General features: G+C 46.8%; 1 protein-coding gene across 1 annotated transcript in view; it reads left to right on the forward strand.

Moving 5' to 3' along the window:
• LOC127486059 (putative ATP-dependent RNA helicase TDRD12) overlaps nt 1-13,532 on the forward strand; it is a 98,103-nt gene that overhangs the window by 18,359 nt on the left and 66,212 nt on the right. Inside the window, exons 4-6 of the mRNA XM_089319082.1 lie at nt 2,538-2,657; nt 4,791-4,846; nt 5,862-5,947. Coding sequence (XP_089175208.1) covers nt 2,538-2,657; nt 4,791-4,846; nt 5,862-5,947 — 262 coding nt within the window. The remainder of the gene's footprint in view (nt 1-2,537; nt 2,658-4,790; nt 4,847-5,861; nt 5,948-13,532) is intronic.

The following is a 13,532-nucleotide window of genomic DNA, read 5'->3' on the forward strand; positions in this document are numbered from 1 at the left end:
GTTCTGCGTCACAGAGTAAAGGTGTGGCTATCACGTAGGGTGCGGAGACAGTTCAGGCTCGTCCTGACTGTAACCTTCATTGACTGTGGGACTGCATGTCACAGCTCACTAGAAAACATTAGCACATCACTGTGTTCCTAAAGTTGTATTGATAAAATGCATGAAGTTTTAATAAATGGTTTCTGGGCGGGGAGGGGGGAGGGAACATGCCAGCACACGAGGCTGGTGCTGTGGTATAGTAGGTTAAGTCTCTGCCTGCCGTGCCAGCATCCTGTATGGGCACCCGTTCGGATCCCAGCTGCTCCACTTTGAATCCAGCTCCCTACTCATGGCCTTGGAGAACAGCAGAAGATGACCCAAGTGCTTGGGCCCTTGCACCCACGTGGGAGACCCAAAGAAGCCCCTGGCTTCCGATTGGCCCAGCTCTGGCCATTGTAGCTATTTGGGGAGTGAGCCAGAGAATGGAAGACCAACCTCTCTGTCTTCCCCTCTCTCTGTCTATAACTTTACCTCTCAAATAAATAAATGTTGAGAAAAAGCTAGCACAAGTCACTGTTGGTGTTTAGTGATAATTGTCCCATGGTTTGTCCCAGAGTAAAAGGATGTCCATTTAATAGGCAAACACAAGGGCTCTTATTCCAGTGCAAAAAGAGCAGAGCCAGCTAGCCTTCGGTGCAGTAAGAGGTGTCTCTCACGTAGAGGAGTTTCGTGGCAGAAGGGCTCATCAGACATGGAGGATTTGCAGATACTCAAGGGAAAAGTAGGTGCCTCCCCAGCTTGGGATTCTGCACCTCTGTGACCATAATTGTTATAAAAGTACTTGGGGTCAGCGCTGTGGCATAGCGGTACAGTCACCAACTGCAGAGCCGACATCCCATATAGGTGCCGGTTAAAAAGCCCAGGCTGCTTCACTTCTGACCCAGCTCTCTGCTATGGCCTGGGAAAGCCAAGTCCTTGGGCCCTGCACCCGTGTGTAGGAGGACCTGGAAGAAATTCCTTACTCCTGGCTGCAGATCCGCACAGCTCCAGCCGGTGTGACCAATAGGAGAGTGAACCTGTGGATGGAAGACCTCTCCCTTCCTCTTCCCCATCCCCTCCCCCTCCCCCTCCCCCTCTTAATCCCGCTCTCCCTTCCCCCCTCTCCCTCTGTGCAACTCTTTCAAATAAGTCTTTTTTTTTTTTTTAAGTACTTACTGTGTTTAGCCATCTGGGGAGCTTTTCCTTTTGTATTTGGTGTTTTGAGTTTATTTTTGGCAAGAAAATCAAATGATTAAGTAGAGCTCTAACCTGTCTAAGACAAAGGGTAGGGCTTCAGGGAAGAGAGCTGCTTGATGGTGAGGAAATACGTTGACATGTCTGTTGCTTGCCTTACTTGTCACCTCGCCGTCCATCAGCTGTTTTGTGCAAAGTTGGCAAATACTAATTTTTAAAACATCTGTTCATAGACAGCAATGTTGGAGTAATTCTGGTCACGTAGTAAATGGAATTTATTTCACAGGCTTATTCATTGTTATTCAGTGTTTCCTTTTATTTTTCACTTTTTATGTATTTGAAAGGCAGAGAGACAGAGAGAGAGAGAGAGAGAGAGCGAGCGCGCGAGCACGTGCCTTCTTGTTTCACTTCTAAAATACCTACAACAGCCCTGGGTAGGCCATGCTGGAGCCAGGAACTGGAAACTCAATGTGGTCTCTCCTGTGGGTGGCAGAGACCCAGCCACCTGCTGCCTCCCAGGGCCTGCACCAGCAGGAGGCTGATTGGGTGTGGAACAAGAACTGGAGCCCGGGTGTTCTGACTCGAGATCAGGGCATCCCAAGCAGCATCCCAGCAGGGAGGCCGCATGCCTGCCCCTGTGCAGTATTTCTGTTCCTTCTTTCCCTCCTTCCTCTCTTCCTCCCTCCTTCCCTCCTTCCTTCTGATTTGTGGTATGAAAGGCAGAGTGACAGAAAAGGAGAGAAAGAAAGAGAAGTGTATCTTTCATCCTTTCGTTTACTCCTGCAAATACCCACCACAGCCAAGCTGAAACCAGGAACCCAGAACTCCACCTGAGTTTCCCATGTGGGCACAGGGACCCAAGTACTTGAATTGTCTTCATGATGTCCCAGGCGCATTAGCAAGGAGCTGGATCGGCAGTGGATCTGGGCCCAAGCTGGCACTCGCATGGACACTGGCACCGTGGGTGGCGCCTTCACCTGCACCACAGTGCCAGCTGCACAGTGTGTCTTAACCTGAGGAGCCTCACCAGATACACTCTCCCTGAATTCCTGCCCCTGTGCCATGAAATTTTGATGCCACAGATACACTGAATCACTATGTAGGATCTCTCTGCTTTTACAGGAAGATTTTTTCCACCCTCCAAGAAGCAGTTTTGTTCCCTTGGCCAGATGTCTCCAGGCATCTGTTGGAGGCTGTGTTAGAATCAGAAAGGCATGTCTTTACTTTGTTTTACGGCAAGCATGTTACTGACCTAGGTGAACTATAAAGGAGTCTGTTCTGTGTTGTGTGTTTTATAATGGAACTCTCTCTGCTTCATTTGTCAGCATCCGAGTTGCAGTGGAATCATTTATGCAGCTTCCCTACAGAGCAAAAAAGTTCCGGTTGTACTGCATGAAGCCTGTTACATTGCACATTGACTTCTGTGAAGACAGCGCCGAGATTGTGTAAGTACAGGTTCTGAAGTCACAGGAATCATGAGTAAACGCCTTCAGTTCGTGTCTGCATTTATGTGCCATCAGTTACCCGCGAGCAGGTTTTGAAGGTCTGGGTTCTGCAGGAGGCAGCCTCTGAGTTGGTGCTGGTCAAACTGGCTGTGAGTAGAATTCTCAGGCACCCCCTCCCAGGCCAGAGCTCTGTGCCTTTTGACTTAAAAAAAAACTTATAAAAAGTAGTAGAGGCCGGCGCCGCGGCTCAATAGGCTAATCCTCCGCCTTGCGGCGTCAGTACACGGGGTTCTAGTCCCGGTCGGGGCGCCGGATTCTGTCCCGGTTGCCCCTCTTCCAGGCCAGCTCTCTGCTGTGGCCAGGGTGTGCAGTGGAGGATGGCCCAAATCCTTGGGCCTTGCACCCCATGGGAGACCAGGAGAAGCACCTGGCTCCTGCCTTCGGATCAGCGCGGTGCGCCGGCTGCAGCGCGCCAGCCGTGGTGGCCATTGGAGGGTGAACCAACGGCAAAGGAAGACCTTTCTCTCTCTCTCTCACTGTCCACTCTGCCTGTCAAAAAAAAAAAAAAAAAAAAAAAAAGTAGTAGAGTAATTCTAAAGAAAAGCTTTCATGAAATAAAACTGCTGGAGCATTAAAAAAATGTTGACCACATGCCTGCCTCTGTCCCACGTGTTTCCTCCTGGAGGCCTCTGTGGGCTGTGCAGGCTTTGACCTTCCCACCCTCCATTGGTGCACTTACATACCCATGTGATCGTGGATCCTGCCCTCTGTCAGTGCCTGTACACACCCCTGTGCGCCTGGATCTCGCCCTCTGTCGGTGCACTTAGACACCCCTGTGAGCCTGGATCTCGCCCTCTGTGGATGCACTTACATACCCCTGTGAGCCTGGATCCTCCCCTCTGTCCGTGAGGTTAGACACCTCTGTGGGCATGGACTTTCTTAGGAAGAGAACAGGCTCTCTTGTTTGCAGAATTAACTTAGGAGTAGCTGTGGAGGTTCTTTGCCAATCCATATCCCTCTCCTAACCACTTTGAGTCTTTTTCATGGGTGACTATGACCGATGTGGTTATTGGATTTAACTGCCCCCCCCATTTGATCTTTAAAATAACTCTTGGAAGGAATGGATCTTGTGATACAGCCGAGTAAGCCACTGCTTGGGGCACCTTTGGTTCCATACTGGAGTACCTGATGTAAGTCCTGGCTGCCCACTTCCAGGACAGCTTCCTGCTAGTGCCCTAGGAGACAGCAAATGGTGGATCGAATCCTGAGTACCTGCCACCTGTGAGGGAGACCTGAGTGGAGTTCCGGGCTCCTGGTTTCAGCATGGTCCAGGCCCAGTTGTTGGAGACATTTGGAGAGTGAACCAGTAGATAGAAGATTTCTCTCTCTCTCTTGCCCTCTCTGATGCTCTGCCTTTCAAATAAATAAAAATGAATAAACATTTAAAAAACTAAAATAACTCTTGAAGTATGGTGGTAGCATATCTGATAGATCCAAACAAGAGAAATGTAAATATATTATTCTGATCTTGACTTTTTATTTTATTTTTATTCCTTCTAAATACTGGTTTCTCCTGATTTTCTACTGCCTATACCTTTTCCTGTGATTTTCTTTCCAAAGCATAGGCGAGCTGTAGAAAGGTTAAGTTGATAGAGATCAAATGGGAGGTGGCGAATGGGTGCTCTAGTGGGCAGAGTGAGGACCATAGCAGCCGCTTCCCCACAGCTGCCCCTACACTGTTGGCTTAGCCGACATGTACTGATCCCTCTCTGTGCCAGCCTGTGGAGACGCAGTGATCTCAGAATCGCTGCCCCAGGGAGCTTGTGTTTTGATTTGTCACAGGTAACTGATGTTGCAGCAGGCAGTGCCAGGTGGTGAGCACAGGTCACCTCACTGGGGCTCCTGGGATGTGAGTTTGTGTTGGTGCAAGCAGCAGTGTGGAGGGGGTGTGTCACAGGAAGTAGCTGGGGTCTTTATCCCCACCCAGAGCAGGGCCAGAGCTATGCTGTCTGTTGTGTGCATCGTGTGCTTGATTGGTCATGCAGAAAGAGCCCTGTGTGTGGTTTACAAAGCAAGGTTAGTGTACTAGCCTTGGGGTTTTGTTTAATGAAGTTGCCCTGTTCACTGTTTCAGACCTGCCAAGAAGTGGGACAGTGCCGCTGTTCAGTACTTTCAGAATGTCCTGAAAGGTAAGCCGGTGCGCACTCAGAGCCTGCTTTGAACTGCCGCCGAGGTCGCTCAGCCTTCTGTGGGTGCAGGCTTGGCCAGGTGCCTATCTGGCTGTTTGACCCTCCTGGCAGGTTTCCCTAAGTACCTGCAGCTGCTTCTGCCCAGTACTCAGCACCCCTGCAGCTTTGTAGGTGAACGGGGAGGTCAGTAGCTGACAGCTGATCAGAAGGGGGCCTTTTGTGGGGGGGATGCCTGCACGAGAATAGTGTCCACTGCTTTGCTTGCATAGAAGCTGCAACACTGCAGAGTAAATGGACACGGATGTTATTAGACCAGCAGTTGCTGGAAAGCCTAGCTTTGTTCAGTGAGTGAGATTATAGGAAGTGGGTGTTTGCTATATAATAATCAGTTGCTGATTTAAGATGTGTAAAGTGTCATTGACAACCTGTGTAGTGGCTCTCTTCATTTCATGTCAGTGTCTCTTGTGGCATCTGTCCTGACCCCTGGCAGTCAGAAGCCTAGTGACTCTGTCTGCTTCTTAAGGCTGTAGGCTGTTCAGAAGAGTTAGGGAGTGTGAAATGCCTGTGGGACGGCCTGGTACCTAATTGAGTCCTGCCTCCTCTTCTGAGCTGTCCTGCAACACTGGGGAAAGGAAAACCAAGTGCTCTGATGTTGGAAGGAACTGGAGGTTGGAAGGGTCGCTAGATTTGGAATTTGGGCCCTTGTGAGCTCTCTGGGGCTTCTGGGAAGTGAGCATGGGGGTTTGGATGAGGCCGACCATTGGGAGGACCAAGAAGTACCCTGGAGGGGGAGGCATTTGAAGGGTGGCAGGAGGATGCTGTTGATGGGATAAAGGGCTTACTTATAACACCACTGGCCGAAGAGCCTTTTTCACGGCTCCTAGGAAGACTTTGGTCATTTTGGCACTGGGAACTTTTTCGTGGTTGGCAGAGATTAACAGATGGGAAATAGCCATGATTTTCTCAAGAACGCTTTTAATGTCAGCTGATTTGAGTTTTCTTTTGTGCCATCTAGCAACTACCCAGGTAGAAGCCAAGTTATGTGCTGTGGAAGAAGACACTTTTGAGGTTTACCTTTATGTAACCATAAAAAATGAAAAAGTAAGTTGTATTTTAAATTTTAAATTCTATTTTAAATTCTACTTTAGTAAAACAGTGAATAAATGCCAAGTAAAACAGTATAATTCATGCAGCATAGAAATCATCTTAATATTTCAAAGTCTTAAGTTAAAAGTAGCCAGGACTGTGTATTTTCTATTGATTATTTTTAAAAAATACTTCATTTTATTTAGTGATGGGCAAAAATTATTATAGTAATAAGTCTGAACTGTTGTTTCCTTATGATTTTTAGAAATGACTCATTTGTGGGCCGGCGCCGCAGCTCACTAGGCTAATCCTCCGCCTTGCGGCGCTGGCACACCGGGTTCTAGTCCCGGTCGGGGCGCCGGATTCTGTCCCGGTTGCCCCTCTTCCAGGCCAGCTCTCTGCTGTGGCCAAGGAGTGCAGTGGAGGATGGCCCAAGTGCTTGGGCCCTGCACCCCATGGGAGACCAGGAAAAGCACCTGGCTCCTGGCTCCTGCCATCGGATCAGCGCAGTGCGCTGGCCGCAGCGCACCGGCCGCGGCGGCCATTGGAGGGTGAACCAACGGCAAAAGGAAGACCTTTCTCTCTGTCTCTCTCTCTCACTGTCCACTCTGCCTGTCCAAAAAAAGAAAAAAAAAAAAAAAGAAAGAAATGACTCATTTGCTACCATGTCAGTTCACTGCTCTCGCCTGCTCTGGGGTTTGTTCACAGTGTATTTTGTGGCCTTTTAAAGGATTCACATAAGCGCAGAGAAGGAGATGGCACACATGAGCCCCTCCTGAAGTACCTGCTGCTGCCCTGGTGCAGTTCTGCACCTGGGTCAGAGCGGCAGGGTGGTGTGGATCCAGGGCCTCCGGGAGCCCACACACAGTGCCTTCCTCATGAATTTAATTTTTTTAAAAATAATTTTGGACTTTCAGAGGAGCTTCAAAAATAGTATGGAGCTATTTGGATGTGGTTTACCTTGTTTTCCTAATGTTAGCGTCGTACAGAGCCGCAGTGCAGTCAAAAACTGGCAGATTAACATGAGTAAATACTGCTAAAGTGTCCTTGGCCCTCACCGGAGTGTTGCAGTGTTCCCACTGGTTTCCTTTTTCTGGTCCAGGGTGTGAGCCAGGCCTCCAGCTTGCCTCCAGTGTCCTGTCTGGTTAGTCTCCCAGAGTCTGGGACAGTTCTTCAGTCTTCCTTCATGGCCTGGACGCTTCTGAAGAGTCCTGGTCAGTTATGCTGCAGAGGAACGTTCAGTTTGACTTGCCCTGATGTTCTCATGATCAGACTGAGGTTGTGCATGTTGGCAGAGAGAGAGAGGTCTTCCATCCACTGGTTCACCCCCCAACTGGCTGCGACGGCTGGAGCTACGCCGATCCAAAGCCAGGAGCCAGGAGCTTCCTCTGGGTTTCACACACAGGTGCAGGAGCCCAGGGACTTGGGCCATTTTCTGCTTTCCCAGGCCATAGCAGAGAGCTGGATCGGAAGTGGGGCAGCTGGGACTAGAACTGGCACCTGTATGCCATGCCAGCACTGCAGGCAGCAGCTTTACCTGCAACACCACAGCGCCAGGCCCTATCAGGCATTCTGAATTTGCTACGGTGAGGTTCACTTTTTCCATCGTTCCTTCTACAGTTTTAAAACTTTAATTATCTTTTTTAAAAAGATTTATTTGTCTATTTGAAAGTCAGAGAGAGAAGGAGAGACAGAGAGAGAGAGGTCTTTCATCTACTGGTCCACTGCCCAACCAGCTGAAATGGCCAGAGCTGAGTTGACCTGAAGCCAGGAGCCAGGAACCTTCCCTGGGCCTCCCACATGGGCACAGGGGCCCAAGGACCCGGGCCATCCTCCGGTGCCTTCCCAGGTCATAGCATAGAGCTGGATTGGAAGTGGAGCAGCCAAGATCCAAACTAGCACCACATGGGATGCGGGATGCTGGCACCACAGGCCTAGGCCCTAACCCGTTGAACCACAGCACTGGTCCTTTATTTATCTTTTTTAAAAAAGATTTTCTTGGCCAGCCCCGTGGCTCACTAGGCTAATCCTCTGCCTGCGGCGCCGGCACCCCGGGTTCTAGTCCCAGTCGGGGCGCTGGATTCTGTCCCAGTTGCTCCTCTTCCAGACCAGCTCTCTGTTGTGGCCTGGGAGTGCAGTGGAGGATGGCCTGAGTGCTTGGCCCCTGCACCTGCATGGGAGACCAGGAGGAGGCACCTGGCTCCTGGCTTTGGATTGGAACAGTGCACTGGCTGGCAGGCCGTGGCAGCCCCTTGGGGGGTGAACCAACGGAAAAAGGAAGACCTTTCTCTCTCTCTCTCTCTCTCTCTCACTGTCTCTGTCAAAAATAAAAAAATAAAATACAATAAAAATATTTTATTTATTTGAGAGGTAGAGTTATAGACAGAGAAAGACATAGAGAAAGGTCTTCATCTGCTGGTTCACTCCCCAAATGGCTGCAGTGGCAGGAGCTGAGCTGATCTGAAGTCAGAAGCCAGGAGCTTCTTCCAGCTCTCTCACAGGGGTGCAGGGGCCCAAGCACCTGGGCTATCTCTCACTGCTTCCCAAGGCCATAAGCAGAGAGCTGGCTTGGAAGAGGAGCAGCTGGGATGCAAACTGGCCCCATACAGGATGCTGGTGTGGCAGGTGGAGGCTTAGCCTACTGTACACAGCACAGGCCCCTATTGATCTTTCTGTTTCTTTGAAAGGCAGACAGACAGAGATCCTCAATATCCTGGGTCACTCTCCAAATGCTGTCATTGACTAAGCCTGGGCAGGCCAAAGCAGGGAGCCAGGAACTCAATCTGGGTCTCCCCGTATGGGTTACCAGGACTCAAATTCTGGAATCGTCATCTGCTGGCTCCCAGGGTCTGCATTAGCAGGAAGCTGAATTGAAAGCAGAGCTGGGTTTCGGACCAGGCACTTTGATATGGGATGCAGGCATCCCAAGTGGTGACATAAATAACCACTGTGCCAAATGCCTGCCTCTACATTTTTAATGAAAAAACTATCCCTTCTTCCTCACTTACTGATTGTATTCAGCAATTTCTGTTAGTATGGACTTTGGATTATTTGTTTTGTTTGGAGGGTTGTAATCCCCTCAAATTATCATTACCATCTTGCTCAGTTGTCTCAAGTTTGGGTCATTAAGGGCTTCCTTGTGTTCTTCCATTGTGACCCCTCATTGTTTACACACAGTTTTCTGGGGCCCCAAGATCATTTTCCAGACCCAGCTGTATAATCAACCACTTCTTCAAGAAACTCTGGTTCCTTTTGTTAAAAAATGACATTTAGATACCCAGATGAGGGCATAGGTGTGTTTGCTGCTACTGGGATGAAAGAGATTGTCATTCCTCTCAGCAGAAAGAGTTAGGAATACAAACATGTACACACACACTTTATAACTGTGTGTACATGCACACACACATGTCTTTATTGCTAACCTATCTATCTATACTTATGTTAAGGACTCTGATACTTTGATTTCAGTCCAACAACCTAACCCTCCCCTTTCCTTTTTTTTTATACTTATTTATTTGAAACAGAGACAGAGGGAGAGATGCAGAAAAAGAGATTTTCCTTATGCTTGGTTCACTCTCCAAATGGCTGCAATGCCCAGGGCTGGGCCAGGCTGAATCCAGGAGCCAGAAACTCTAACTGGGTCTTTACATGGGTATAAGGGGCAGGTTCAAGCACTTGGACCATCTTCCACTGCCTTCCCAGGTACATCAGCAGGGAATCGGATTGGAAGCAGAGCAGCAAGGACTTGAGCCAGTGCTCCAGTAGGGGGTGCTGGCATCCACAGATGGTGGCTTAACTCGCTGTACCCCAACACTTGCCACTTTCCTTGTTCTTGACACTTTATTCTAACAGTATACTTACCTGATTCACATAAAGAAATCTCAAATGCCAACATTGCTCTAAGAGATTTGTCTTTAGCCTATTATATACAGCCAAAATACTGTTTTAAAAGTTACTGATGTTAGTGTTTTTCTTTCACAACTTCTTCAATGTTAGTGTTTATTTTGCATTTTGGGTTTCTCACATTCTGGTTGATTTTTATCTGTTATTTTTCATTGTTTATTTTATGCTTTGGTGAAAACAAACAAGCAGAAAACTATCAGATTGCTGATTATGAGGGCCAACCTTGTAAGATGTCTTTGTTTTAAAAAGCCTTTATTGACTGCTTTATTCTTGCTGTTTAAAAATAAGTCTTTCTCACCACATGGGTTGGTGTGCTTATAAGACTTGCCTTGACTGAAGGCTGGGAGGTCTGTGCTTAACTGAGGGAGAACTTAAAATGGATGCATGAGGTCATGATTGCCAGAGAAAGAGGATTAGGGCCAATAATCCTCTTTAGGCTCACAAAGGAAACACCAGCATGTGTCCCAGGGTGTTCTGTTTTTTGGGCTGGCAGCTTTCTTTCAAGATGATTTTAAGATACTTCCATGTTGTTGCGTGTGTCAGTGGTCTCCTGTTGTAGGGATGTGATATGTGTGCATTTATTCCTGCACTTATTGATGGTGTTTGAGTTGTGGCCAGCTTGGGGCTGTTACCAATATTCATGTAAAAGTCTTCCTGTGGACCTGTGCTTTTGTGACTCTTGAGTAAATACCTAGAATATTATTTTGGGTGGGCCGGCACTGTGGCACAGTGGGTAAAGCCATTGCCTATAGTGCTAGCATCCCATATGGGCACCGGTTAGAGTCCTGGGTGCTTCACTTTTAATCCAGCTCTCTGGTATGGTCTCAAAAAGCAGTAGAAGATGGCCCAAGTCCTTTGGGCCCCTGCACCCATGTGGGAGACCTGGAAGAAGTTCCTGGCTCTCGGTTTAGGATTGGTGCAACTCCGGCCATTGCGGCCAGTTGGGGAGTGAACCAGCAGATGGAAGACCCCTCTCTCTCTCTCTCTCTCTCTCTCTCTGCCTCTCTGCCTCTCTGTATGTAACTCTGACTTTCAGATAAATAAATAAATCTTTTAAAAAGAATATTATTTTGTGTAAGTCATGGATAATACTGTAGATATTTAGGAACTGCCAAATTGTTTTCCAAAGTATATCATTTTACATTTCCAAAGGCAATGTATAGGTTCCAATTTCTCTGCTTCCTCTTTGTTTTAAAGATTTATTTATCAGATTAGATTAAGATGGCAGAGTAGAGAGGGAGATTACTGCTCTAGTCCAGGAGAAGATAGTTTTTTAAAAAGTGGGGATAGTGCAGTCTCAGGGAAGAATTAGGGAGAAATCGACAGAGGAAATTCCCTGCAAATTAGAGGGACACAGTAGGGAGGGTGTAAATGCCCACAGTTGAGGACCCCAGCACCAAGAGCATCAGCACCAGCTTTGGAGACTGAGGTGAGACTAGACTGCAGCAGCTCAAACCAGTGGTGATAAAGCTACAGGAAAAGCCTAGAGAGAATCTGGCTTGGAGCTCTGTGGAGGATGGCATACCTGCCAAACTAGAGGAGGAAAAGGGGGGAGCATGTTTCTCTCTCTCCAATCACCCTACAACGGCATCCTGCAAGAAGCAAATAGAGAGCAGGCACTATTTTGGACATACATAACAGCTGCGCCAGGTTGTGTCTGCACACAGGACCAGACAAGCAGAGACTTCTGAGTCTGGTGGGGAGAACTAATGGGGGCTGGATGCTCATGACTGTGGGAGGCTTTTATGCCAGGACTGTGAGAACAGATAGGCTGTGTGGGAGGGCTCAAGGTGTGGCTGGGACTTTGGGGAGTCACTGTGGGAGACTCCACATGCTCAGGGCTCCCTGGTTACCTGGTGAAGGACATTGCTGGGGAATCTACTTATACCAAGGCCTGCAAAGATCCTTTGTGTGATCCTAGCTAGTGCCCAGGCACTGGTGTCATTGGAAGAGAGGAGGTGAGCTGAGTCTATGCCAACAGAGCAGAACAAACCTCCCCTCTGATTAAAATAATAATAAAGACTTACCACACCCAACCCAGTGTCACCTAAGATACTCCCTTCAGCCTGGAACAGAGCCCCTGGCCATACCCACCTTGTGCCTCTAGGTATCTGCTGAAAAAAATACTCCACTAATCCACAGAGGCATAGTCCAAAGATAAAAGCCACCACAGCTAAAAACGAAGAAATCAATGAGTTAATCTTAAGAAATGCCAAATAAATGCACCAATTCAAGAAACAAGAATAAGGAAGACAACATGATGCCCTCAGAAGATCATAACACTTCAATACTAGATTGTGAAGATGAAGAGATTGAAGAAATGCCAGAAAGAGAATTAAAAAAAAATTGATCGTAGGATTACTTAGAAGTTATCAGAAGCAAATGCACGAACTAATGAAATCCATACATGATGTGAAAGAATATTTATCCCACGAAATTGAGATCTTAAAGCAAGATGAAATTTTGGAAATAAAGAATTGAATGAACAAATAAAAAATGCAGTGGAAAGCCTTAACAACAGAATCGATGAAGCAGAAGAAAGAATATCTGACTTTAGAAGACAAATTGCAGGAAATTATACAGTCATGTCAAAAGTGAGAAGAAATTGGAAAACTAAAAAGCATTGTTGGGAATCTTAAGGATCCTATCAAATGACCCAACATATGGGTTCTAGGAGTTCCTGAAGGTGTGGAAAAAGAGAAAGGATTAGAAGGCCTTTTTGGTGAAATAATAACAGAAAACATCCCCAATTTGGAGAAAGGGACATCCAAGTACAGGAAGCACATAGAGCTAATTAGACATGACTAGAAAAGATCTTCACCATGACACATTGTAATCAAACTCTCCCAAGTAAAACATAAGGAAAAGATTGTAAAATGTACATGAGAGAAATTTCAGAGGATCTCCAATTAGACTCACAGCAACCTTACCATCAGAAACCCTACAGGCTAGGAGAGAAATGATGAGATAAATTCCAAGGCTTAAGAGGAAAAAAAACTGTCAACCCATAATACTGTACCCTGCAAAGCTGTCATTTAAAATGAAGGTGAAATAAAGACCTTCCATAACAGAAATTGAAAGAATTTGTCACCACCTGTCCAGCTTTGCAAAAGATGCTTAAAGATGTGCTACACACAGAAACACAGAAACATGGGTATAACTGTGAAAGAAGATGAAGGCAGAAAATCTTTCAGTAAAAATACAAAGGAAATCCAAAGGAAACAATAGGAGTATTTATGGGAAAATGGCAGGGTGAAATTTTTGCTTATCAATAGTCACTTTGAATGTAAATGGACTCAACTCTTCAGTTAAAGGGCACAGATTGGCAGAATGTTTTGTATTTGTTGCCTACAAGAAACACATTTCACCAACAAGGATGCATGTGAACTGAAAGTGAAAGATTGGAAAAAGATATTCCATGCTAACAGAACCACAAAAGAGCTGGTATAGCCATCCTAACATCTGACAAAATAGAATTTAACACAGAAGCTGCTAGGAGACAAAGAAGGTCCCTATGTAATGATTAAGGGATCAATTAAACAGGAAGATGAACTGTTAAAAACATATATGCACCTAATTACAGGGCCATTGCTATTTAAAAAAAATGTTAAGGAATCTAAAAGGAGACAATACAGTAATAATGAGGGACTTCAAAACTCCCTTTCAGCAATGGACAGATCACCAGACAGAAAATCAG

The sequence above is a fragment of the Oryctolagus cuniculus genome, chromosome 18 (assembly GCF_051225735.1).
Source record: "Oryctolagus cuniculus isolate XC-2025 breed Fujian yellow rabbit chromosome 18, ASM5122573v1, whole genome shotgun sequence".
Taxonomy (NCBI): domain Eukaryota; kingdom Metazoa; phylum Chordata; class Mammalia; order Lagomorpha; family Leporidae; genus Oryctolagus; species Oryctolagus cuniculus.